Here is a 23,336-nt window from a genome sequence, read left to right as displayed (position 1 = left end):
ATAATATAAAACCAATACTAATAGTTTATAATTTTAATGTATACAAATAGAATTATTTGAATTTCTTTTAATATTTTAAAGCCTAAAATTAATTCATAAAAAGTTAATTGTTTTCTAGTAACATTATTTTTTCATATCTCGAAAGTTATTGTAATGTTATTCTAAGAAGCACCCTTTTCAATATTTTGAAATTTATAAATTAGATGTAGCGGGGCGAAAATATTCTTAGCAAGTCAGATCTTGAACTTTGACAAATCCACTCAAACTCGGTCCACAAGAAAACTTGAATAAACCCTATCCATCTTTGTTACCTTACAGGGACTGAAGTGAATAGAGAGCGACAGACGGAAAGCTGCATTTGTGGAATTTGGACAACGTGGAATATGACTTTTACCCAAACTTTTTGTCATCTTTCTTGCATAATGATGTACATATGTAAGACCTTTACCCCCTTCTACTTCCTCTAACATACTTAATAAAGTACCAGTTTTTGTTTTGGTGTCCAGAACTACAAAAGAAATACTATTCATCCTTTTCACTCTAGTCAACATTTTGGCACAGCCCAATACCTAACATCAACTCATCCTCAACTTCCATCAAGTATTGCACTCTGTACATAAACTAAGACATGAATAACTCTGGGGAAATTAGGTTCTTGTCAAGATTACTCCTCAATGTTTTTACCTCATTACTACTATTCACCTACCCAATGTGCAGTCACTCTTCTTCCAACGAAAACAAATATGACTGTGTCATTCAAACCAACAATGTTTGGTTAGATGTTTGCAAAGAATTGTGTCAATGTCATTTTATCCATTTGAGTTGGAAAAAAACGTTTACTGTGTGTGTGTATGTGTTTTAAGATATGACAAAATAAAACCTAACTTTCAGTTTTAGTATCATTTTTTAAATTAGAAATGGGAATGTATATGATCCTACTTTAATATATGATAAAAATTTCTACCTTGCGTTTTTCATGATCTTTTTATTTTTATAAAAATTATAGAGTAATTTCACCAGATACACTTATACCTTTATTCGATTAATTTTGTATGTCTGAATTTTAAAAAATTATAAATATGATATAAAAGTATCAAATAACGGTATAACATTTAGGTTTATATAACTTATATATGGCATAAATTGATAGAAATGTATTAAGAAAAAAACTCTCAAATATGCATTTGCCTTTATATATATATGTGTGTGTGTGTGTGTGAAGCTTTTGTAAGTTGGGGGGACCTCCTTGGTTTGCAGTACTAGTTTCATAATTTTAGCCTGCCTACCACCTATCTCCTTATGGTCACAATTCCACCACTACCTATACACACACAACATTCACATATACATATATATATATATATATTGCACGTATTCATTTTCGACCATCAAACTATGTTTGTAAGACGTACGAAAAATGGCGAATGAGAAGCATTCATTCTTTCAGTTGCTCTTCTTCACCTTGTTTTGCACAACGATACTTGTAAGAGGTCATATTAGCTGCAACTATCCTTATTTTCTTTCGCAATTTCCCCTTTATTTATAACTTTAGTCGTATATAGTAATCACATTCAAATATGTCAACATATTGGTAGTTTTAATAATCTTACCTACAAAAATATTGTTTTTTCCGACATAAATATTATAACTTTTCGTATTCAGTGTGACGGAACTGAAATAGAACAAGCTGTCGTGCGATCTTAGCTCTTTATTTAAGAAAAAGGCATTCTATTCATACGAGTTTTTACTTAGTGTAAAAGTTAGTAGAGTTGATGATGGTGATGTATATAGTATGGATGGAACAGGGTCAAGAGTAGTTCAAATGGCAGAAACAACGTTCAAGTTTAAGGTATAGATCAAAAAACCATCACTCATTCTAACATGTTGAAGCTCTTGTTGACTAATGCATACATATGCAGGATATTTCTAAAAGATTATTGATCGGATCAGTCGTCCCCATCTGCACTTACAACGAGTGCAAAGGGTGCAAGCACAAGTGCACAGCCATGCAAGTTCCGGTCCAGGGCAATGATCCCGTCAACAGTCCGTATCGTTACAAGTGCGTTTGCAGTAGGTGATCCATCCTTTCAATTCTATACTTGTGTAATTTATATAGGTAGAAACCTTAATATTACCAAGAAATCAATGTTTCATAGTAGTTAGAGCATCTCTCTGTCACAAGATAGCTGTATCTGTGGGATATTGGTGGAGGATGCAGACAGAGAAGTTCTCGTCCAAATTGCTTCACATCTTTCTTCTGCTTGCTTAGATAGATATATAAATTCTCTGTTTTTTCAAAGTGTAACACTTTTACTTCCACATGTTTGTTCTTACTAGAGCAGAGTGCAGAGGCTGGGGGAGGGTTTTATCTTTTCAAATTTCAGTTAATTTGGTTATTTACCATATCCAACCAACAAATTTCGATTATTTACCCAATCGAATTGAGAAAATTAAAATACCAAATTCTTGATCAACTGATTTTTTTTTAATTCGATTCGACATGATACCTATAATTTCATAGTACAAACATTTAGCTGAATAATGTAATGTATGTATGATATGATTAAAAGAAAATGTGGGCCATAAAGAGAAGAAGTAACAATTATGGGGGGCGGCTTTTTAATTAATTTAAACTCATTTGTAATTAACCCTAAAATATGTCCTTTGGGCCAATCCAAGCAGTAATGGAAACGTCATTCATCATTCCCACTCTCCCTTTCTTTTCTTATTAATTAGAATAATATAAAGAATCTCATCATTTTCACTTTACCCCAAAATTGGTTTTGGAATCAACTAGTTTTATACGACTATCCGTATTTTGTAATTAATTTGACGAAGTTGAGGCTCCATGACTAGAAGGTTAATTTAAACTCAAAATGATAAATTATTTTTGCTTTAATATTTGATAATTTTATTTCTTTTTTTTTGTCGTTAACTCGTCATATATATAACTAATCCAAGTTAAATATAACCTAAAGTTTCCTCTTCAAATAAATGGAGGTAACCCTCATGAATTTTTTCACAAAAAAGATATTATCTTCAAGGACCTACATCAATAATCTACAATATAGATATAGCCTCCAAGAAGGATTATTAAACCTACTTAAGGATAGCCTACATCATGTAATCATCACACTAACACATCTAAATATATAAAGTAAAATTGAATCCCATTTTCATAACATATTTTAATATACATAATTAGTATTATATAGTAATATGAATTATTTCAAGATTGTGATCATAACCCTTCATGATCACCAAACTACACTATCACTCACAAGCAAACTCTATATAACCCATTAATCAATGAAATGTTTTTGGCACTAGCAAACTACTCCATCAATTATGCTTAGAAGAGCTTTGAGTATCTCTCTACCACCCAACTCCGCCCTACTCCGGTGGTGGCGGACACACCGACACCAACGACGCAGACGGTTGAAGGGTGGCATAGTACGGTTAGGAAATCGGGGAAGAGGATTCTGCCTTGGAGTCCGACGGGTGGTGCATTGGAGGGTTATGGTCGGAACCTTCCGTTTGTTGAGGGAAATAGTGGTTGATATGATGGCGAACGGCTGGGTGGCGGAGGCTTGTTGCTCGTCGTTGCATGTGCTCCGACCCCAACTATTTCCTCTGTGTTGATAGTACGTAATGTATAGCATAAGCGTTAACTATTTTTTTTTTTTAAATTTTATTTCGATTATAGTTTGTGTGCATTGAAATTAGGCAAGCAACAAGTGTTTATTGAATTATTGTGTAAGATTTGGTAGCTATCTTCAACTTCTTTCAATCAAATGCAAAATTACTTATGTTTTTTTGCAAAAATTGAACACATTTCTATTTTTGCACCAAAGCAAAAGAGTTGAAGATTTGTTTAGGTGTTTGTGATGTTAATTTTAGAGTAATAACAAATACTTATTAATTATATTTTAAAATTTTCAATCTCAATTGTACACAAATTCTTTCATTATTTATAATTATAACATAAAAATTATTAAATATCGATAAAAGATATATAAATAAACTAAGATGGGGCCGAATAAAACCTTTTTTACTATAAAACTTCAATCACACGACTAATATCATATAGAGATGTTGGTTAAGATATATATGTATTACAAATATATAATTATAATAAAATATTTGAATATGTTTATATATATATATATATATATATATTTACACACGTATTGAAAGCTCTTGACGATGTATATAATCGAATCGGCTTTGGTTTTAAAATAATTTGAATAAAAATAATAAAACTATGAAATTAAAAGTTTCAGTTACAATCTCAATAAAATTATAATTATAATTGTAATTATTTATTTTAATAATTAGATAAATAGAGGTAATGAGGATTGAAGAGAGCATTGTGAACCACAAAAAAGGGCCACAACATAGCAGTGGGAGGATTCCGGAAAATGGCTTCTTCTCTCATGGCTACTCAAACAACCCTCATCCTCCGCCGCCCTATGGCTTCCGTCGACCCGCGCCACCCCATGGTTGGAGTCTCACTCCCCTCCGCCAATATCCGACGCCTCCCCCTACGCCTTGCTTTTTCCCCTCTCTCCAAACCCTCAGAATCAAGAATTTCAGCTTCTTTTATTTCCCCGATACTCGACAACCCACCAATCAAATCGCCCAAGACCTCAAACCCACCTCAGGATTTGCTCTCCGGCTCCACCAGGACTATCACTACGCTCTTCGCCATCGCCTTAACCGCCTCAAAGTTCTTCGCCCGCGGAATTTTTAGCTTAGCCGTGCAATTGAAAGAACCCGTGCTCTCCGCAGCCGGCCCCGCTTTCTTCGCCGCGACGAGGGATGTTCCGATGGGATCTTTGAACACGCCGTTCACGGTGGTGGCCGCCGGAATGGCGAAATGGCTGGATCTTTATAGTGGGGTTTTGATGGTTAGGGTTTTGCTCAGTTGGTTCCCCAACATTCCGTGGGATAGGCAGCCTTTATCTGCTATCAGGGACTTATGTGATCCATATTTGAATCTGTTTAGGAATATAATTCCCCCAATTTTTGACACATTGGATGTGAGTCCCCTTTTCGCTTTCGCTGTTTTGGGTGCGCTGGGTTCGATTCTGAACAGCAGTAGGCGACGTTACTAGGGCTGTTGATTGAATTGAATGGCATTTGTACTTGGTAAGACTGATAGAACAGTGAAGTTTTGTAGTAGTTTTGATAATCCAGTTGCATGTATTAATGAATTGAATTGGTTGAGTGTATTTGTTGTTATTGAATTTATGGTTACAGTCACATAGAATTGGATAATTTCAGATGTTGATTGCTCGAAATACCCTATCTTAACATGGGATTCATAATTCTTGTACTTTCAATGCCTGTTCATTGTATGTTGGGAGAAAAAAGCAAGTTCTGTTCTGCATAGATGACTTGGTGTTATTAACTGCAAATGATTTAATTTCTTCTTCTGTTTGTTTGCTGTTTGTGATTTCAATCTCTTTTCTATTTAAAATTTTGTTCTGTATAACTAATGAGCAGGGTGCTTGTGTTAATTCGTTTGGGCACTAGCTTGTAACAGTTGAGGTGTTATTGGTCATCCTGATTGGTGCTGTGTTTATCTTTATGAAATGGCACCTCTTCTCTGTACTCGCTTTTGATATTATGCTTTTGACACCTACATAGAGCGCCGTGATTCCATACTTGTGTTGTCATCTTTCTTTGTCTAATCTCTATGTATTTGGTTGTATCTATTAGCAAATGCCATTCAATCTGGTTTTTCATTTCTTGGAAAAGGACAACTTTCAGATGTAGGTGTACTTATTATCAATGTCAATAAATTGAAGCATTTGCATGGCGAACTAGTTAGATTGCAAAGTTCTGTTAGAGTGATATCGATGCTGGTATGATTCCAAAGTCGCATTAATATCCCCGTATGAAGGAGAAAGACTATAAGAAAGTTTGTGGGGAGATTAGTCCTTATCTTTTGCATTAAGATAAATTATCACCTTGTATCCCCAGCCGGATGGTTCTTGACATGTTTTGTAGGGTTTTTAAGTCCATGAATCAGTGTATATCTACAGATACCAGATGTTTTTACAATTCCCTTTACTTGTTTATATGTCCTAAAAGGAATTGCTGGAAGGGTTCATTGAGGCTACCTTCGATATGGATTGGAGTTGTATACCTGATAATGCTGTCAAATTCGAGGAAAGATTTTGCACTTGTCATGTGTGGACAGTTAAAATATTCGGCCAGTTGAGATACTATGCACATTATGTTCATGAACTAGAAGTTTGAGCCTTGTTCGAAATGCTATGTCCACAAGATTTGATGAGGCTCTTATGCGATTGGTGTGTTTTTGTGTTAGCTACATTTGATCTTTGTATACAGAACCTGAGATCTCCCTCCTTGTCTTCTCCATGTGAATGCTATGTGCTTCCATTGGAACCAGCATCCTGAATGAAGAGACGATAAGAAATTGTTAGAGGTGATTAGTTTTCTTCTTTGTCTTTTGCGCATGATCTTGCCACCTAAGATGATAGTTCTCTTCCTCGGTCCCCAACCAATCGCTTTTTCAGGATAAAAACCCTATATCAACCGAAGTTTAGATTTATTAATTGGTTGCTTGGGTGCTTTGGAAATGCCATTTCTTCATTTACGGATATAGCAATGGCAGCGTAGAGGCATTACTAGAATATCTGAATATACAGCTGTTGAGATTAGATTAAGTTCTCATGTTTGTTTCTTCGTGTGGACTGTGGAAAGGATCATTTGAGAAGCAATCTGCTTGAGATCCAGATATGAAAGTGTTAAATCTGCTTATTTGTTATAAATATATATATGTTCTGTGTAAATAAAGAAGTGATAATTTAGAAATTTACACACACACACATATATATATATATTATTTTTTGAAAATTTAAAAATGTGTTACTTATACATGTCTAAACTATAAACTATTGATTAGTTTGTAGTATTAATTTAATTTATAAATATAATATTTATCTTTTATGCAAGAGTATATAGGTATGAACATGTTTTGAAAAAAAATCATACATCTTAAAACCCCAATATAATCTCTTAAGACCCTTTTCAAGATCTACCCCAAGCAAAGCACCAATTCTGGATGTACTCGGATTTAACCCAAACCTGTTTACCCCAACCAGAGTGCCAATCAAGAACTGAAGATTTAGGTCAGAGTCATATAGCAGATGATCTTCATAGAAGGCGGCTATGGAACAGAGTAATTTCAGCGTAAATGCGTCTCGAGCAGAAGATACAGCCTGAGAAGCATAACATTGTTCACCAAATTACAAACCGCATTAAAGAGTGGTAAACCAAAATTTTCTGCCCTGCGGTTTAACAACTCCCACCTACTTCAGCTTCATGCCATATTCACCATGCTTATGTACACAGATGTCTTAGCGCAGCAAAAGCATAGATCAAACAAGTTATTAGCTTCTCCCAAAGTAAGAAAAGAGCGTTGGTTGTTTATCATCTGCACCTTTGCTTTTCTTTTTTACTGGTGTGGTATGTCGCCTTTCAGTTTCTCTAGTAGATGGCTTAGCATGAGCAGAAAACTCCGAGTAGTCTCGCTTCTCTATGCTACTGGTAGCCCCTTCTGGAGATAGAGTATAAATATCACATGTGTTATCACCATCATCTTTCTTGGTAGTTGTTTGACGGTAGTCATCTTGGCTTTCATCATGTTCCTCTTTCATACTTTTTTGCTGGCTATTCTCTTCTGGTTCGCCCTCCATTCTCCTATTTTGAACTGTTGATTGGCTTTGAGGTTCCTCTTTCACACTTTTCTGCTGACTGTTCTGAACTGGTTCAGCCGTTACTGTGGTGTTGTCAAGTGTCAATTGGCTTTCAGGTTCCTCTTTCACACTTTTCTGCTGACCATTTTGAACTGATTCAGCCTTCATTCTCTTGTTTTCAAGTGTTGACTGATTTTCAAGTTCATTTTTCATACTTTCCTGCTCAGTAGCTTCGACGGGCTCTTTCTTAATTGGTGGCTTGGCACATATGTCTTTCTTTGAGAAGAACTGTGAGATTGATTTGGTCTCCTCTGTTTTTATCTGTATCTGTATTGAGTCCGGCAAACTTAGTACTCGATCACACCTTACTTTTACTTATAGGAGAATATACAGCAAGGATTGGGAATATGCATAGATTTTACAGTCAAAGAACAAAGTCCCTCCACATGTTACAGATGATCTCTTAAGAATCTGATTTTATAACCAAAAAGCTTAAAACAATGGACGCCGGCCCCAAATGATGTGCAGTCAAACGTGAATTGCAGAGCATGCGTTATTAGCTCTTTGCTATGATGACTTTCAATTGAATCACATTGCATAAGCAGCATAAAAGTAGATTCTTCTCCAAACACTACTTTCACGGTCGAGTTTTTATTTGGTGTATATATCAAACAGTGCAATAAGATTTACCTCTTTAATGCACTCTGGTCCATTCAAAGAAAGCTTACCAATCGCGGTTGTCACAGGGTACCAAGCCTGCCAGAGAAGGTTGGACTTTCAAATTCTTGTTCATATCCCTAGTAATCATCAACAAGAGAAACAGAGAATTTAGGCCTTTACCAAATCTGTTCCTTCATATGGTTTGAGAATTTTGTCAAGATTGGACAAGGGAGCATCATTCAACCAGGAATCAGTTGATTCTTTGTTTCCCAAGACAACAGGCATCCTGTCTATAACAATAACAGAGAATCAAAGTATGGTTAGAAATGTAGATGCTGCAATAATGTGAATGCTAATTGAAGATATACAAACCATGAAGCCATTCCAGAGATGATGATGAAGTTGTTGTGACGATAGTGAAGGAATAAAGGATTTCTCCTGCATTAAGAAAAGGGAAACCAACTGAACACAAGCAAAAAAGTTTGAGCAAATGAATAAGCATTTATACAAAGCATAGAAGAGGTAAGAGTTTTGTTGCAGCAGCTATCATGTCTTGGGGAAAGAAGGAAAGGGCTGGAAAAGCAGAAACAGAAAAAATATGGACATTTTTATAAATATGTTTGCTTATTTAGACACAAGGAAAATGTCACAGAGGAAGAATTAAATATAGCAAAACCAATTAAACACTGTTACTCTTTTGAACGCAAGAAATAAAAAATAAATCATATACTAAACCATAGAGACTGCATTGGTAAACAACTAAGTAACATGTAAATATATGCTTCACCTTCTGAACTTCTCCAAGAATCAAATAGTCCAGCAAAGATGAGGGGACGACCATCCTTAAAGTGTATGTAGTATGGTTGCTTTCTCAATCCATCTTTTTTCCATTCATAAAATCTGGAAACAAAATTTGATGGATGTAAACACTAAACACTAAAGACGAATGAAAAGAGATGAATAGGGTTCATTGAAAGCTGAATGCAGCTGGTGACAGACAGTTACTAGTTACACAGTATGGGAGAAAGTGGGCTGAAAGAAAGAGGGATTCTAGCTATAAGCCGTACATCGGGACAAAAACGGGTGGAATTAACCTCTCATGCAAAGGGAAAGATACCAAATATGTGTACAAAAAAAGCAGCAAATGTAGACAACATTACATGCATATCATTGCATAGTGCATACCCTTCAAACGACACCAAGCACCTATTCTTTGGAAGAAGTCGACGGAAAGAAGCCTTCTCCCTAATTGATTCACACCGAGCATTAAACTGCAAATGACAGCGATACTCAGATTGCATTGAGACAAGGAAGTTTCTTGATGTCTCACCACTTTAGCATTATTTAAGACAATACTCCTTACAGGAGCAACAAAATGGAACTGGTACAATGATGTAATAAATAAGCAGGGCCATAAGGTCGTCAGCAAATAAAACACTGATACAGCTAGGGTCCTGTGAACTTCAGGTTCATCATTAGCAGGAAGACAGTCGCATCAACATGTTTGTATCCACTCAATGAATTTAAAATGAACACATTAGCATCAACATGTTTGTATTCATAATTAGCAGGAAGACAGTTTGCATCAACATTTTGTATACAGATTTATCTTGAGAAATCATAGTGAATTAAGACTAAAGGGCATCCTGAAAGATCTTGAAGAAAACAACATAAAGAAGTGCATTCTAGATAAGAAAATTCAAAAGGAGTGCTGCACGATATTCTTACTGGTAGTCCAAGACTAAAAGCAATCCATGAAGGTCAATAAAAAGGGTTCCTTGCAACCAATAACCACTCATGGCAACTCAGCGGCAATTATTATTAACTTGATAGAAAAACTGCCATGATTAATAACCTAAATGACCAGGCAACCTGATAGCATCATTTATACCAGAAAGTTAGGTACATGAGACAAACATTGCTAAGATTTAGTGCCTAGTACTCACAGTTTGAGTTGCAGAGCAGCAGGCTTTATCCTTTCAAGCTGGTAGGCTAATTATTAGATGAACAGGCTCAGAATCACTAATCTAAGCATACAAGGGTCTCAAATCAATAGTTCCACCGAGATAAAACATTTCAAAAAGCTTTGAACAATCTTCTTAATCTCACTTCTTTTGCTTCTGAGACTGCCACAATATTCTTAATCCGGTATGTTCCCAAGACTTCTACTCCGAATACATTCCACGATATGTGCACATTGATTGCAGTTAACTTTCGATCACCAACAGGCAAGCAATATAACTGTATCAAGCTACAACAAGCCCTTACACATGAAAACACATGCACGGTGTACTTTTGTGCTAGACAAAAGAATAAATAAATTAAAATAAAAAGGGGTAGAAATAAAAAAGCTCCAATACAAGTAATTCTCCATTACCATTCTAAAGTGGTCAATCTTTTCATTCTTCTTAGTGAAGCTCGGAATCAACCCCCACTTCATGCAGTGCAAAACGACGCCGTCGCTATCTCCTTCCTCGTCTCGCCGAACCACCGGCACGTTGAACCCGGGGGCAACGTTATACGATGGCTGGTACCTACTCAAGTTTCAGTATTACTCAAAATCAGCACTTTTTTAACTTCAAACCAAGTGATTAATCCAACACAAATCAACTAAAAACAGAATCTTAATTTTCAGGGGTTTTCTGCAGAATTACCGGTCCATATTCAGGTGGCGGACAGGACGGCCGTTGAGATGGCAGGCCCGGGGGAAATCATCGGGCCTCAAAGTACACCTGCCTCTTCCACACATCAGCTTTCGCGCGGGGCTTCGGTTTTGAGGGTTTGGTGGAAGGAATGGTGAAGCAGAGCGGGAAGAGTGTGGAAATTGTTGGAAAGGGGGAAACTGTTGGACGACCGTTTGATTTCTATTTCTAGATTGATGATTGCCCACTACTGCGCCTTGTTTGGACCTTACCTAATTGTATCAATTATCATGTATGTGCCCTCCATTCTATTTCCCTTGTTCCTTCTTCTTTTTTTTAAATAAATATACCATTTTATTCATTTTAATTTGATTCCATTTAAATTAATCCATATCTTTTCAATTTATTTTAAATCAGTTCCTCCAATGAAATTTCATAAAAATAATAATAATAATAATAATTTTTCGATTTTCCTTCAAATATTGAAAATAATTATTTTTTTCAATTCAAATTCAATCTACATTGCTCTTGCACGTATCGATGGATCTTTCTAAACAAAACTTCTACTTGAATTATTGTCGATCAATAAGGTTTTCAAACTTGCAGTCCTTCCACAGTGACATCTAATTTTTAAATTGACTTCAATATTTAACATTTATGCCACCTTTACTTTGAGTTATTAGTGGGAATAACCCACTTAATCACTTTTATTTTTTTTATTTACTTTATTTTAAATTGGTGGCGGTATTAATAGCTAAAGCCCGCTACTGTAGTTCGTTGAACTGTAATTCTAAAATTATCTATGCTACTTAAATTCTATCACGTCAAATAAAAAGAAGCCTTAGTGTGTGCAAAATGGAAGAAACAAAGAAGAAGTAAGGTATTTATATGAGTAAGAAAACCACTTCCCTCCAAATATCTTTTGTTGCCCCATCTCTCCTTCTAACCAGCAACTTGACACAAAATCCGGGTTGCGTCTAAACTCAAAATTTTGTGGAAATTTCATTTTGGCTGGTAAGAATGGAAAGTGGTATCCCCCTCCAAAATTATAGATTGATCTTAGGACAATGAATATACGAAACCCAAAAAGAGTTTGAGAGATTAATTGGATTGGTAAAAATTGTTGATTCTTAGAGTAAAATGTAGGTGGGTAGATGCAAGGCCAAAAGTGACATACACTTCAAACCAAATTCTTTACCACGTTTCTTACATTTCTCATTCTAATAACTCAACTCAAGTTTTAACTCCACTTTCCAACACAAAACACATCACTTCTACCAACTTTGATTTCACTTACTTCCCAATCCCAAATTCCCACTTGCTTATGCTTCAATTTCATCCAATTTTCCCACAACTCAATGTCTGCAGTATTGGAGGGTGTTTGGTTGGTTAAATTTATTTAAAGAGTTTTGTAAATTTGTTTGAGCTTGTAAGATGGGAGATTTTGTTTTAAAAAAATTAAGAAAAAAATAAAACAAAATGCTCCAAAAAAGCTTACAAACTCCTGAGACCAGCAAACAACATGGATGTAAGAATAAAGACTGATGAGGAACACTCTGTAATTATAGCATGGGGAAGGAAACCTTTTACTTTTCACAAGCCTTGACAACTTTTACTATTCACTGCTCTGCATAAAAGCACTCAAAAGAGATGAAAAGAAGTGCCAAGAAACAGTGAGCAACAAGACTCACTCATCCATTACCATATGATATTGATGAGTTCTAATTCCTTGACCCCAAATATATATCTCTGGGTTCTTTCCATTTGCTTACTACACTCAAATCACACTATTCCAACACCCCATGATATAATTCAGCTTTAGCAGTAACAATTGTTGTCTGTTTCTTGCCATGTATGTACCGGTCCTTCCTATATGAGATTTCACCAGAGTTCAAGAGCCACAAGCTGGGCGCAGGCAGCTTGAAAAGAAACCCCATGCTCTCTTCTGCAAGAGAATACAAAGGTGTAATACATCAATACCAAAAAATAGAGATAATCACATTTTCCTCCCCATCCCCTGTAGATTTAGAAATTAAAATGCCCTTCCTTGTTACTTATCTTCAGCAAACGATCGCATCCCGGTGGTTGATCTGACTGTAAACTTTCATAAACTTCCTAAAAATACCCTCGTGTATTTTGACAACATGACATATATTTCTTATAATATTATCAATAACATTATGCAGATTACGTTGTCGAAAGCTTAAAAGCTTATATTATTGTGAGTCATGTGTTTGAGATATAGTAATACCAATATCATCATTTTTTCCGATCGGATCACCAGGATGTTGTCATGTCTCACTCATTCATTCAACAACCAAGAGGAATGCACCTATCTATTGCAACAAACAAATATTTTAGCAGGATTGTGTAGTTCTTAGAACGTCCTCGGACAATCACAACCATCTGTTGATGTTGTACACTACCCTACGTGGGGCCATTATATAAATGGTTGTGATCATCCGGAACTTGAAAAATCTCCTTACATTCTAAGAATAACGTTTGGTGGGATTAAAGATTTACCCTTTTGCCGTGGGCACGGAGGATATCCGGGGAGATCTTGTACAAATCTTCATCGACAGCTTTCGGTGCTCGTCTAGGTGGAGGAGCGGGGGAGGTCGAGACAGGGATTGGTGGTGCTTTCAATTCACAGTCATAATCGCACACCACCCACCCATCCTTTTTCCCTTCTTTCCCTTTTGCATATCCTACTTTTCCCTAAAAATCAATCATACTCATTCTCATATATCATGACATAAACAAATAATCCCCACCCCCACCAAAAAGCACTACAAAAGCATTCATTTTTATAACTAAAATCACAACTTAATCAAAAAAAGAAAAGTTTACTTGATAAGGGAACGTCTTTCCTGCAATTAACTTCTTTTCATATTTTTCTGCATACGTTTACAATTCGACTAAAATCAATTACCAACAAGTTTCTTCTTCCTTTTTCAATGTTAAAAACAAGGGCATAATGTCTCAACATCCCGCCCCACCCACCAAATGTATATACATGAAATGAATGCATCATAATTACACAAACACCTCATAACTTTCATTATATTACAAAAAGAATCCACCAACTCCTAAAAATTACTCCACCACCCCTATTTTTTCGAAAAAAAAAACGTTCTTATCAACCATCTTCCTGGAAAATTGTAATGTAAAACACGAGTGCACACTGCAACATAATTCCGAGGAAAGTAGCACAATTATTCCTTCTCCATTTTCACTAGTTTATTGATTGATCAAGAAAGGACACCATATACCAAATACATGAGTATATAAAGGTATGGACCTTACCCGGTGGCGAGGAACAACAATCATAGCAGGAGTAACAACATCATTCTCGTACAGATCACCGGCGACGTACAAGTCCCGGTCCTCGCAGTAGCTGTACCGCACCATGCCCGCTTGCCTCGCCGACTCAAAGCACTGCGTGAAAGGCGTGTCGTCGTCGCAATCCCAGCTCCCAAACGCGGGCACATGCCTCCTCCTCCAGTTAAACTCCTATACACACAGATACACAAATGAACAACTTTGAAGAATAACCAGACAACTTAAATCACGTTTTCTGCAAAGAAATTAACACAAGCTAGTAGTCGCTTACATCCATGGAAGGAAATTAAGGAATGGCGTGAAGAAAGAAAGAAAGAACGAGGGGTGGTTCAAGAATCTTGGGTATTGACTTGTGATTCAGAAGGGATATTTGTGGGTGCTTTGTATTGGTGGGCATGGGGGGATCCCATTTAAAGGGGTGAAAAATGGGGTTGTTTTTGCTTTATTCTTTTGCAACAGGAAAGGGAAATAGTATGTGGGGTTGAGAGAGAAAGCGATCTTAAATGGATAGATGGAAATAGGGAGGGAGTGACAGTGTAGAGAAGGAAAAAGGGAAAGGAAAGAAGCCCAGATATCTAAGAATAACAGCACTACCAGACAACAAAACAGAGAGGTGAGGAAGAGAGAGAATGAGAGGGGGGGGGAGAGAGAGAGAGAGAGAGGAGGTTCTACTTCTGCCTTCTGCTCTTGTGTTTCAGTACTTTAGAGCTTTATTTGGTGAAATCTTTTATCACTTTTGATCAGAGCTGTTATTGCTCTTCATTTTATGTAGCTGGTAATTAGGGCTCAAATTTATTTATTTTAGGAACACAATTTCTTTGTTAAAAAATAATAATTTTGGGTAAAGTATGACTTTTTTTCAAATTAGGTCTAAGTTATTGGAACAATTACACTGCATTCGCCTGAAGTTTGGTGTGATTAGATGTAAATTTCTTATGTTTTGAAAATTATACTTAATACTTTTACGGTTTGTTTCCATCTATAAATAAATCCTTCTGTTAGTCAAAATTCCCGAATTTATTGATATTAACCAAAAAAATAGATAAAAATTCATATTAACACCTAAAATGACTTATTACTGATTTATTGTCCTTATACATCTTCATACATTAATGCATGTGAGTATGTATATCTTCACCGTTATATTTTCATTCATTATTCTTTAATATCAACAAATTTAATAAATTTTAACTAATGGAATGACGTATTTATTAAATAGAAGCAAACCCCATAGATACTAAATGTAATTTTCTAAACCACATAAGGTTCATGTATAATTACACAAAAGTTCAAAAGATGAGGTATAATTATCCCTGTGAACAAAGTAACCCCACGAGATCGCAGGCTGCATCGAGGTCGCATCGCCATCCTTGGTCCTTAGGTCGCCAACGACCTCCGTTCTTGTTTTGTCTTTTCTGTACAGTTTTGCTATTTTGTCCTTTTCTGTACTATCATGGTGTTTGTTACGATTTTTCTATCATTCTTAGATTTGATTAGTTAGTAGTTTGTTAGTTAGATTTCTTCTTGTCGTATTTAATACTAGCTTCTCATTGTATTTTTTTCTTGATAACGAACGAAAACTAGCTTTCTCCATATTGATTTGAGAATGACATTACTATATTTCTTTTCGATTGGTGAACTTTTCCAATCCCTAAATTATATTATAAGTATTATTATACAGAGTTATAATACGAATAATTATCATTTTAACATTATATATCATTTTCATGACAAATATATATATAATATGATTAACTATTTTTTATAAATTATACACCAATCACATCAAACTATATACATATTAATTTATTTGAACTTAACATAAAATAAAATTCATGGGCTATTTTTTCTTGGTGGTCAAATTTATTTGGAAGTTTTCAAACAGTACATACTACATTAAGTTATATACATATATCTAATTGAACAACATCACATTGTAGGACTTTATTGAGAGCAGTAAATTGTGTTGGGGGAATTGGCCCTACAACATTAATATCAAGATTTTTTGGTTGGTGGGAGTGGGAGAGCTTCTCAACTCAAGTGTGATCCTCATGAATATTTTTTCAAATTTTATGGTATAATTTAAGGGGTGTGTAGGTAAATTTAGATTGTAAAATAAAATATTTGAAAAAAATAAATTATCTCAATTAAGGAAACTTAATTGTCACAAAATGATTGATTTCGATACGTGCCCAATTATCTGGCCCGATAGGCCAACCACCATACTAGTACCCCTCATATAAAATGACGAGTTTTACTTTATTTAGATCATTCATATTACGAATGGTTTTTGAATTATTTAATTCTAATTTTAAACCATGTTTTGTGAAATATTTATAAATTTTAAACTATTTTAATATAAAGTCGTTTGAAATTCTCTTTCTAAATACTTTCTTAAAATTTAAAAAATCGTTTCATCTAAATATAATCTACCATCGTGTTGATAGTAAATGGAATGATAAACTTCATTACATAATCAGAATTAGACAAATAATTGTTTCATTTTGTTCATTAAATGTTAAGAAATTAATTTTGTATATCTGGCATGAGCGCAACATTACGCGATTTGATAGAGTACATAGAGATACACACACTGTGGGTGCGCCGATGGTTCGAGATGTGCAGTAGAGGATTCTTAGTGTAGAATTACCTACTGCTATTAGCACTTGTGCGTTTTATCGCTTATGGCGGATTCCTTGACCTGAGGAAACCGCTTAGATTAAGCAAGATGTATTGTACTATTATACTTTTTTTTACTTAATGAAAATTACCTTTATCGGAAAAAAAAGAAATTAATTTTGTAAGAAATATCCACAATCATGTCTGATGTCTCTGTGCTCATGTAAGAAATTGGTAGGCCCCTTTTGCTAATAATTCAACCTCGACAGACACAGTCAAAAGTTGAATAGTTAATGAACTAAATTAATGTCCATACACAAAAGAAAAACACACACACACACAATTAATTAACTTCTAAATTGTAACTAAAAACCACACATAATAAACTTATGCAATTTTTAAGTTTTTAATAAGACATTTTTACACCATAAAATTATTAAAAAAAAATCTTAAACCAAAATAAACAATGTGGAATCAAACCATGAGACACTGATTGCATCTCATATTACAATATTTAACATTGGGTAAGAGACGAATTTATGAAATTAGAACAAATAATACTTGAGAACATCGATTTTATAACACATTGCATTTAATAATAGGTAAAAGACACTTTGCTTTCTGGACTATTTGTCATGTAATAATTATCCCCATAAATTAATAAATGTGACATTTACTCCCACATTTAAATTTTTAGATAATATTGCCCTTATATTATATATATATATATATATATTTAGCTCAAAGAATTTTTTGTAGAAATTTTGCATTTTAAGTTTGATTAATTTTTTTAATTGAAAAAAATTATCTTTTATTTATAATAAAATAAAATATAATTAATGAGTTAAATAGTTTGATTTTTTTTTATAAACTCAAAGTTAATAAACGAGTACAATAAGTATACAAAAAAAATTCATGAAAAGTTTTTATTAATCTGGTGATAAAATTAAGTTATTAACTATTTATTCTTTTAGCTAAAGATGAATAATTAAATATTGATTTTAAACATATTTTCTTTAAAAAAATATGCTAAAAATATATTTATTCATTTTTTTCTAAAAATATAAACTTTTGGTTAATATATATATATATATTTGTTAATTTCTTTTAAGAAGTATATATGAGTTGTTGATTAGATTATATTTATTGTGTAGCTATTATATATATTAATTTATACTCTATTTTTAATATAATTTTTTCACTTATTAAAAAAATTAGTTAAAAAATAATTTAATGATGATTTAATGTGCAAAATATTAAAATATATTAAAAATAATACAATTATTTAAAGCATGAAGGAGCCTTCTATCTAATGAAGAGGTAAGTGTCATATTTATTACTTTAGAGAGAAAAATATTAGATTACAAATAATTCAAGATACAAAGTGTATTTTACTCTTTAATAATTATGGTAGTTTACAAGGAAGGACACAAAGATCGAGGGAGAAGACATAATGTGATCAAAAAATAGAAAAGAAAAGTTGAAAATGAGCTTTTGAAGTTAACCCCACATGCGTTGAGGTGAGTTGTGCTTGGTGCTATGTGCCTCTCTCTCTCTCTTCCCTTTTAATTTATTAATTTATTCAAGTGTGTGTATATATATATATATTCTGATTTGATTATGTGTATGTCAACTTCCCATACCTCTTTCTGCTTTTTTATTTTCAATGATTTTTGGTTTGAAATAAAAATTGGTGTGAGCCCATTTCATTTTTGTTGATAAGCTATAAGCAGATCCAAACATCACCCCAACTGCTAATACGGTGGTAAATTGTAAATTTGTAACCAGCTTTAGCCCAACACATTTTAAAGTTTATTGTGAGAGAAAGGATTATTAGGGGGTGATGTGACACTAATACACTATGTTTGAACTGTAATAGAAGGTCTTGATCTTTTCTCGAAAGCCCAATGACCCAATAAACTGTAGGAAATGAAATAAAGCCCAAGAGTATTGGGCACTCTCACTTGATTGGGTTTATCAGTTCAAAGCCCATTTGAAGATCCATCAAGCCCACTCCAACTGTGCAATCCTTTAGGAGTTAGGTCCTAAAAATCTGCAAACGCTTGCCAACCTAACTTGGAAACCATCTAGAGAGTTGTTCCCAAATTCTCAGCTATGATCTCTCTGCACCAACTGACTGAGACACGCAACTCAACCCATCTCTCACAAAATCAGACTAGTTCAGAGATATGATCCTATCCATTTTTTCTCTATAAATGGACTAAGTATTCGTTCCCTATACACATTATACATCCATATGTTGTAAACTTTTGGTGATGAAAATTTGGTAAGCATTACAACATATGGGTTAGTGGTAATAAATGGTAGCCGTACATGGGAGTTGAAAGTGATGGCACATAATCAATGCTTCCTAAACGTCACAGGCCTGGAAATGAGGGTAAGAAGAGCAATATGTGACTTTTTGAGGGGTATCTAGCTAATTAATTACTAGTGACAAAGGGTACAGTGGTGGATGGACATCATGTCAGTCATATGGGTTATGGATTATTGAATCATATGGTATATCTGTTTTTCTTTTTTTAGTTTGTAATATATGCTCTCAGTTCAATCTTGCGCAATTCGTTTGGGTATTTATTTGAGTGGGTGACATGAATTTTTTTGTGTGTAAATTAGGTAGGGTACCGAGATTAGAGCAATTTATGACCCACTCGACTATGAAAATTTAACCTCGGACCATTTTTGGGTTCAATTGGTAAGTGTGAGAAAATTACTAAATTATCTATTGTTCACTTCAAAAAAATTTAAATTTAATGTTTTTAAATATTAAGTATTTAAAGGTTTAATTTAATTTTATTTAATAAATAAAAAGATATATAGAATTTCTGAACTACCAATTAAACTCAATTAGGATTTTAACTTACGAAAGAATATTACGTTTGAACCCCCTAAGTTATATAATAATACTAAATATGCAATTCCGTTGTAAAAGATATATATGTCCAAATTATTAGTCACAAATTTCAAGAGCAAATATAAATTCATATAGTCTTTTTCATGATAACAACAATATTTTCTATATTGGAATTTTGTTAGAGAGATCTCAAAATTAGATAAATTATAGTTAAAAAAAATGGAGGTTGATATTATAATCATCCAAAAATATCAAACTAATTTATGTAATTGATTATCCGCAACACACAAAAAAACAAAGAGAAAGAAGAATAATCAACATTTAGGTTGTTCATGATTAATTTACCGGAAACAAAAAAGAAGAAAAGAAAGCAACTAGTCACGAGAAGTCTCCCACGAACAAAATCATGAAGACATGACGAAAGTGGGGACCACAAATCTTTGTCAAAAAGAGGTGCCCCGGAGCAAGTAACGATGTGCATATCGCCAAAAAGCGCGAGTCATAGGACGCGTGCCCAAAGCCCAGTTGCTCAACCATTTAATCATCCAAGAAGAAACCTTTTTCCCCTTCACGCAAACCTACTCAAATATAAAAACCCCTACCCCACCCCCCCACCCCCAACACTCATTTATGATTTACCACTCTTTAGGTCTTCTTTTTAAATAAAATTTCATTATTTCTTTATATTTTTAAAATTTCACAATTTAAAATTCATACAAAGTCCAGAGAATTTTTTCTTTTTAAATATAAAGAAATGATAACAGCTGATATGCACATTACTCGAAACATGTACATACATTGAGAATCAAATTTAATGGTTAAATCGCTAAAGCTTCTATCTAAATATTAGGAACCCATAATAAATATAGAATTCATCATAATCGGATTGTTAGATGAATTCATCACAATATTTGGAGCTTAAATCAGATAATGATATCTCAATAAATTTAACCAAGCTCATAATCATCACATTCTCTCAACTAACATTACAACAATAAAATTAATTAGACCCGACTTTTAATTGACCAAAAAAAACATTACTGACGGAAAAGTTATTACATAAATTAACAATAATTGAGTGGCATCACAAGGAAAATTTATACTATATGGTCCACATTCTGCAATATTTTCATTCCAATTAATATGAAAAAAATATCAATATCTAAAAGTTAGGATAATTCACGTGCAACGAGGCAATATTAAATATCAACCAGAAACAGGTAGCTCTCGTGAAAGCCCAAATTTACCCTTATTAAATACAAAGCAGCGATTCACCACTGACAGATGGGAGAAATTAATAATTAACTAGAGAAAAGAGAGCAATAGCCAATACACAAAGATGATTAAGATGTAGGAGTTAAAATCAGAAGTCGCGTACACAAGTTCGATTGATCAGATTTCACGACTACTCATCAACAGGAAAAGCGATTAACCAAACCTCCAACTAAGTGTTCAACTACGCCTTTTCTTCTACCAAATCAAAAGTCAGTCCGGGTTGACTAAACGAAGCAACAGAAACAAAAAGAGACTAGACAATCAGATGAATGTTAGGACGGCTCCTAAGCTGCCACATCGGCGCACTTCTTGGAAGGTGAGCAGATCAGCCACACGTTGCCGTAGGGGTCCTTCACTCTGCCCACGCGGCCTCCGCAGCACGCGCCCTCACCCTCCGAGATCTCGCCTTCGGCTACTGCGCCGGCGGCGACGGCTTTGGAGACGGCAGCTTCCACGTCTTCGGTCTCCAGACAGAACACACTGCCGCTCACCGCAGACTTGACACTGACGGTAATAAATCAACATATTTTTAGAAAAACATTTATCCCTTGGATTACTGACATTCTATTAACTATTATTTTATGAGTACTTTTTACCCTCATCTCAGTATTTATTATGATGAAAAGTATGTGACCTACTTAGTCAGAGAAAATCGGATAGAGTGACTAGAGAGAATTACCGCAACAGAAAAATCATATATAACGCTACAAAATAGCGATTTCCAATCACATCAGACGAAAGATAAAACTAAGACTGGTCAAATATTTATAAACATCACCGATAGATAGAGACTTCAAATCCAGTCAGAGAGCAAACTGACCAAAACAGAAAGTGAAAGATAAAGGAAGCGCATAAAACACGAGAGATGGTTAATCATAATAAGAAAAAAAAACACATCAAAAACAAAAGAAAGCACATCCATGCTAGTCATCAATGTTAAAGGAGTAGTCAATATCCTTAGGGAAGAAGCAAAGACAAAAGATAGCGAGCAAAATAAAAAAAAGTGCTGCCATATTTTTTTTAGTATATTTTCAATCGGAGAGAACGAAGAGAGCATTTCAAGCATCAGAACAACAAAAAGACCACGTGAGACTGAGTAAAACGGAGAACATTTAGTTGCGAACAGAAAAACCACAGATCTAGGCCAAAAAAAAATCAAACACCATAAGCATGCACGACAATCAGCTAGACAATGAGATAAATGCTTAAAAACGTACGGCGTAGAGGCGTCATCGGTGAGGTCAGAGACAACAATAGAGGAGGATCCTAGCTTTAGTTCAGCGGAGAGGACCAGCGGCAGCTCCTGCTCCGCCTTTCTCTTGGTATGATTCACGCGGCTCACCTCCTCCGCTCCGAACGCCGCCTTGTAGAACTGCACAGCATCGTTCGCCTTGGGAGCCTCCACCACCAGCCAAGGCTTCACCCCCGCGAAGACCACCGGAGAAGCCTTGGACCCGTTCTCAGCCTGTGCCTCCTGTGCCATAGTCTAGATGAAAGAAGAGAGAGTAGTAAAACCTAAGAGAGAGAAAGTATAGAAAGAGAAAATGCGGAGATGGATAAATGGAAGTGGAAAGCGTGCCTTCCTGTGGCCTATTTATAGAAAGCGGGGAAGCGGAACCGTTGAGGGATATACCGAGATTACAACAATCGTGCTTTACGAGGAAGCCCCTTCTTTTTGTCCTTATTTGCAAATTTGACCTCACGTACTTCCCCTTCATTTTTGTCTTATTCACGGAGTTGCCACTACTTTAACTGTAACGGGTATATTTTTGTCAGATGTTTTTCATCCAACGGTAGAAAATGATTGCAGTAAAATTGGATTAGTGATCCACCCCACATCAGATTCGCCCTGAAATTTGCAGCTTTAGGAAGCGTGAATTTACAAGTGTATCCTTGTAACTTTTAATGTCACATCCATAATGCACGTTGATATAAAAAATATAAAAAAATTAGAGTATAATACGACACGATCATATAATATATATTTTTATTATATATGTTTTTATTTTTTATAAAATTAAAAATGCAATATGCACAATATCAACATGAAATATAAAATAGGTATTTCCTCTATTTATATTTTTAACCAAATGTAGTTTTAAAACTATACATAATCAATTTATTTTAAAAAATATAAAATAAAATATTTTAATAGTCAAGTTAATTAAATCACCATAACTATCTCTCAAGTTGTCA

General features: G+C 34.6%; 4 protein-coding genes and 1 non-coding gene across 5 annotated transcripts; 2 read left to right on the top strand and 3 right to left on the bottom strand.

The window, feature by feature from the left end:
- The first annotated feature begins 1,206 nt into the window (after positions 1 to 1,206).
- LOC110012604 (uncharacterized) lies at positions 1,207 to 3,347 on the top strand. The gene is made up of 3 exons (XR_016067409.1): positions 1,207 to 1,490; positions 1,806 to 1,849; positions 1,920 to 3,347. It is a non-coding gene; the product is annotated as an uncharacterized LOC110012604 (transcript).
- A 1,012-nt stretch (positions 3,348 to 4,359) lies between these two features.
- On the top strand, positions 4,360 to 5,303 carry YLMG1-1 (YGGT family protein). The gene has a single exon (XM_011091323.3). It carries the CDS (start codon positions 4,422 to 4,424, stop codon positions 5,115 to 5,117), a length of 696 nt encoding a protein of 231 aa, XP_011089625.1. The 5' UTR covers positions 4,360 to 4,421; the 3' UTR covers positions 5,118 to 5,303.
- A 1,870-nt stretch (positions 5,304 to 7,173) lies between these two features.
- Positions 7,174 to 11,305, bottom strand: LOC105170525 (embryonic stem cell-specific 5-hydroxymethylcytosine-binding protein). The gene is made up of 8 exons (XM_011091322.3): positions 11,045 to 11,305; positions 10,768 to 10,924; positions 9,576 to 9,661; positions 9,178 to 9,290; positions 8,763 to 8,828; positions 8,571 to 8,680; positions 8,421 to 8,486; positions 7,174 to 8,057 (listed from the first exon to the last, which is right to left on the bottom strand). The coding sequence occupies exons 1-8, from the start codon at positions 11,137 to 11,139 to the stop codon at positions 7,425 to 7,427; spliced, it is 1,326 nt and encodes a 441-aa protein (XP_011089624.2). The 5' UTR covers positions 11,140 to 11,305; the 3' UTR covers positions 7,174 to 7,424.
- A 1,232-nt stretch (positions 11,306 to 12,537) lies between these two features.
- Positions 12,538 to 15,027, bottom strand: LOC105170524 (uncharacterized). Its single transcript, XM_011091321.3, has 4 exons — positions 14,646 to 15,027; positions 14,339 to 14,545; positions 13,556 to 13,750; positions 12,538 to 12,977 (listed from the first exon to the last, which is right to left on the bottom strand). Exons 1-4 carry the CDS (start codon positions 14,649 to 14,651, stop codon positions 12,924 to 12,926), a joined length of 462 nt encoding a protein of 153 aa, XP_011089623.1. The 5' UTR covers positions 14,652 to 15,027; the 3' UTR covers positions 12,538 to 12,923.
- A 6,168-nt stretch (positions 15,028 to 21,195) lies between these two features.
- LOC105170523 (Lactoylglutathione lyase / glyoxalase I family protein) lies at positions 21,196 to 22,722 on the bottom strand. Its single transcript, XM_011091319.3, has 2 exons — positions 22,358 to 22,722; positions 21,196 to 21,644 (listed from the first exon to the last, which is right to left on the bottom strand). The coding sequence occupies exons 1-2, from the start codon at positions 22,621 to 22,623 to the stop codon at positions 21,425 to 21,427; spliced, it is 486 nt and encodes a 161-aa protein (XP_011089621.1). The 5' UTR covers positions 22,624 to 22,722; the 3' UTR covers positions 21,196 to 21,424.
- Between the last annotated feature and the right edge of the window lie 614 nt (positions 22,723 to 23,336).

The sequence above is a fragment of the Sesamum indicum genome, linkage group LG9 (assembly GCF_026168435.1).
Source record: "Sesamum indicum cultivar Baizhima isolate 11 linkage group LG9, ASM2616843v1, whole genome shotgun sequence".
NCBI classification, from domain to species: Eukaryota; Viridiplantae; Streptophyta; class Magnoliopsida; order Lamiales; family Pedaliaceae; genus Sesamum; species Sesamum indicum.
This window is presented reverse-complemented; position numbering and strand designations above follow the sequence as displayed.

Excerpts from the sequence above, each read along its gene's own strand:
- YLMG1-1 (XM_011091323.3), top strand. The coding sequence starts at position 4,422 with ATGGCTTCTTCTCTCATGGCTACTCAAACAACCCTCATCCTCCGCCGC.
- LOC105170524 (XM_011091321.3), bottom strand. Across the intron at positions 13,751-14,338 it reads TTGTTGTTCCTCGCCACCGG|GGAAAAGTAGGATATGCAAA; the intron begins GTAAGGTCCATA and ends ATTGATTTTTAG. Across the intron at positions 12,978-13,555 it reads TCCGTGCCCACGGCAAAAGG|AAGAGAGCATGGGGTTTCTT; the intron begins GTAAATCTTTAA and ends ATTCTCTTGCAG.
- LOC105170525 (XM_011091322.3), bottom strand. The coding sequence starts at position 11,139 with ATGTGTGGAAGAGGCAGGTGTACTTTGAGGCCCGATGATTTCCCCCGG. Across the intron at positions 8,487-8,570 it reads CATATGAAGGAACAGATTTG|GCTTGGTACCCTGTGACAAC; the intron begins GTAAAGGCCTAA and ends CTTCTCTGGCAG. Across the intron at positions 8,058-8,420 it reads GACCAGAGTGCATTAAAGAG|ATACAGATAAAAACAGAGGA; the intron begins GTAAATCTTATT and ends GACTCAATACAG.
- LOC105170523 (XM_011091319.3), bottom strand. The coding sequence starts at position 22,623 with ATGGCACAGGAGGCACAGGCTGAGAACGGGTCCAAGGCTTCTCCGGTG. Across the intron at positions 21,645-22,357 it reads ACCGATGACGCCTCTACGCC|TGTCAAGTCTGCGGTGAGCG; the intron begins GTACGTTTTTAA and ends TATTACCGTCAG.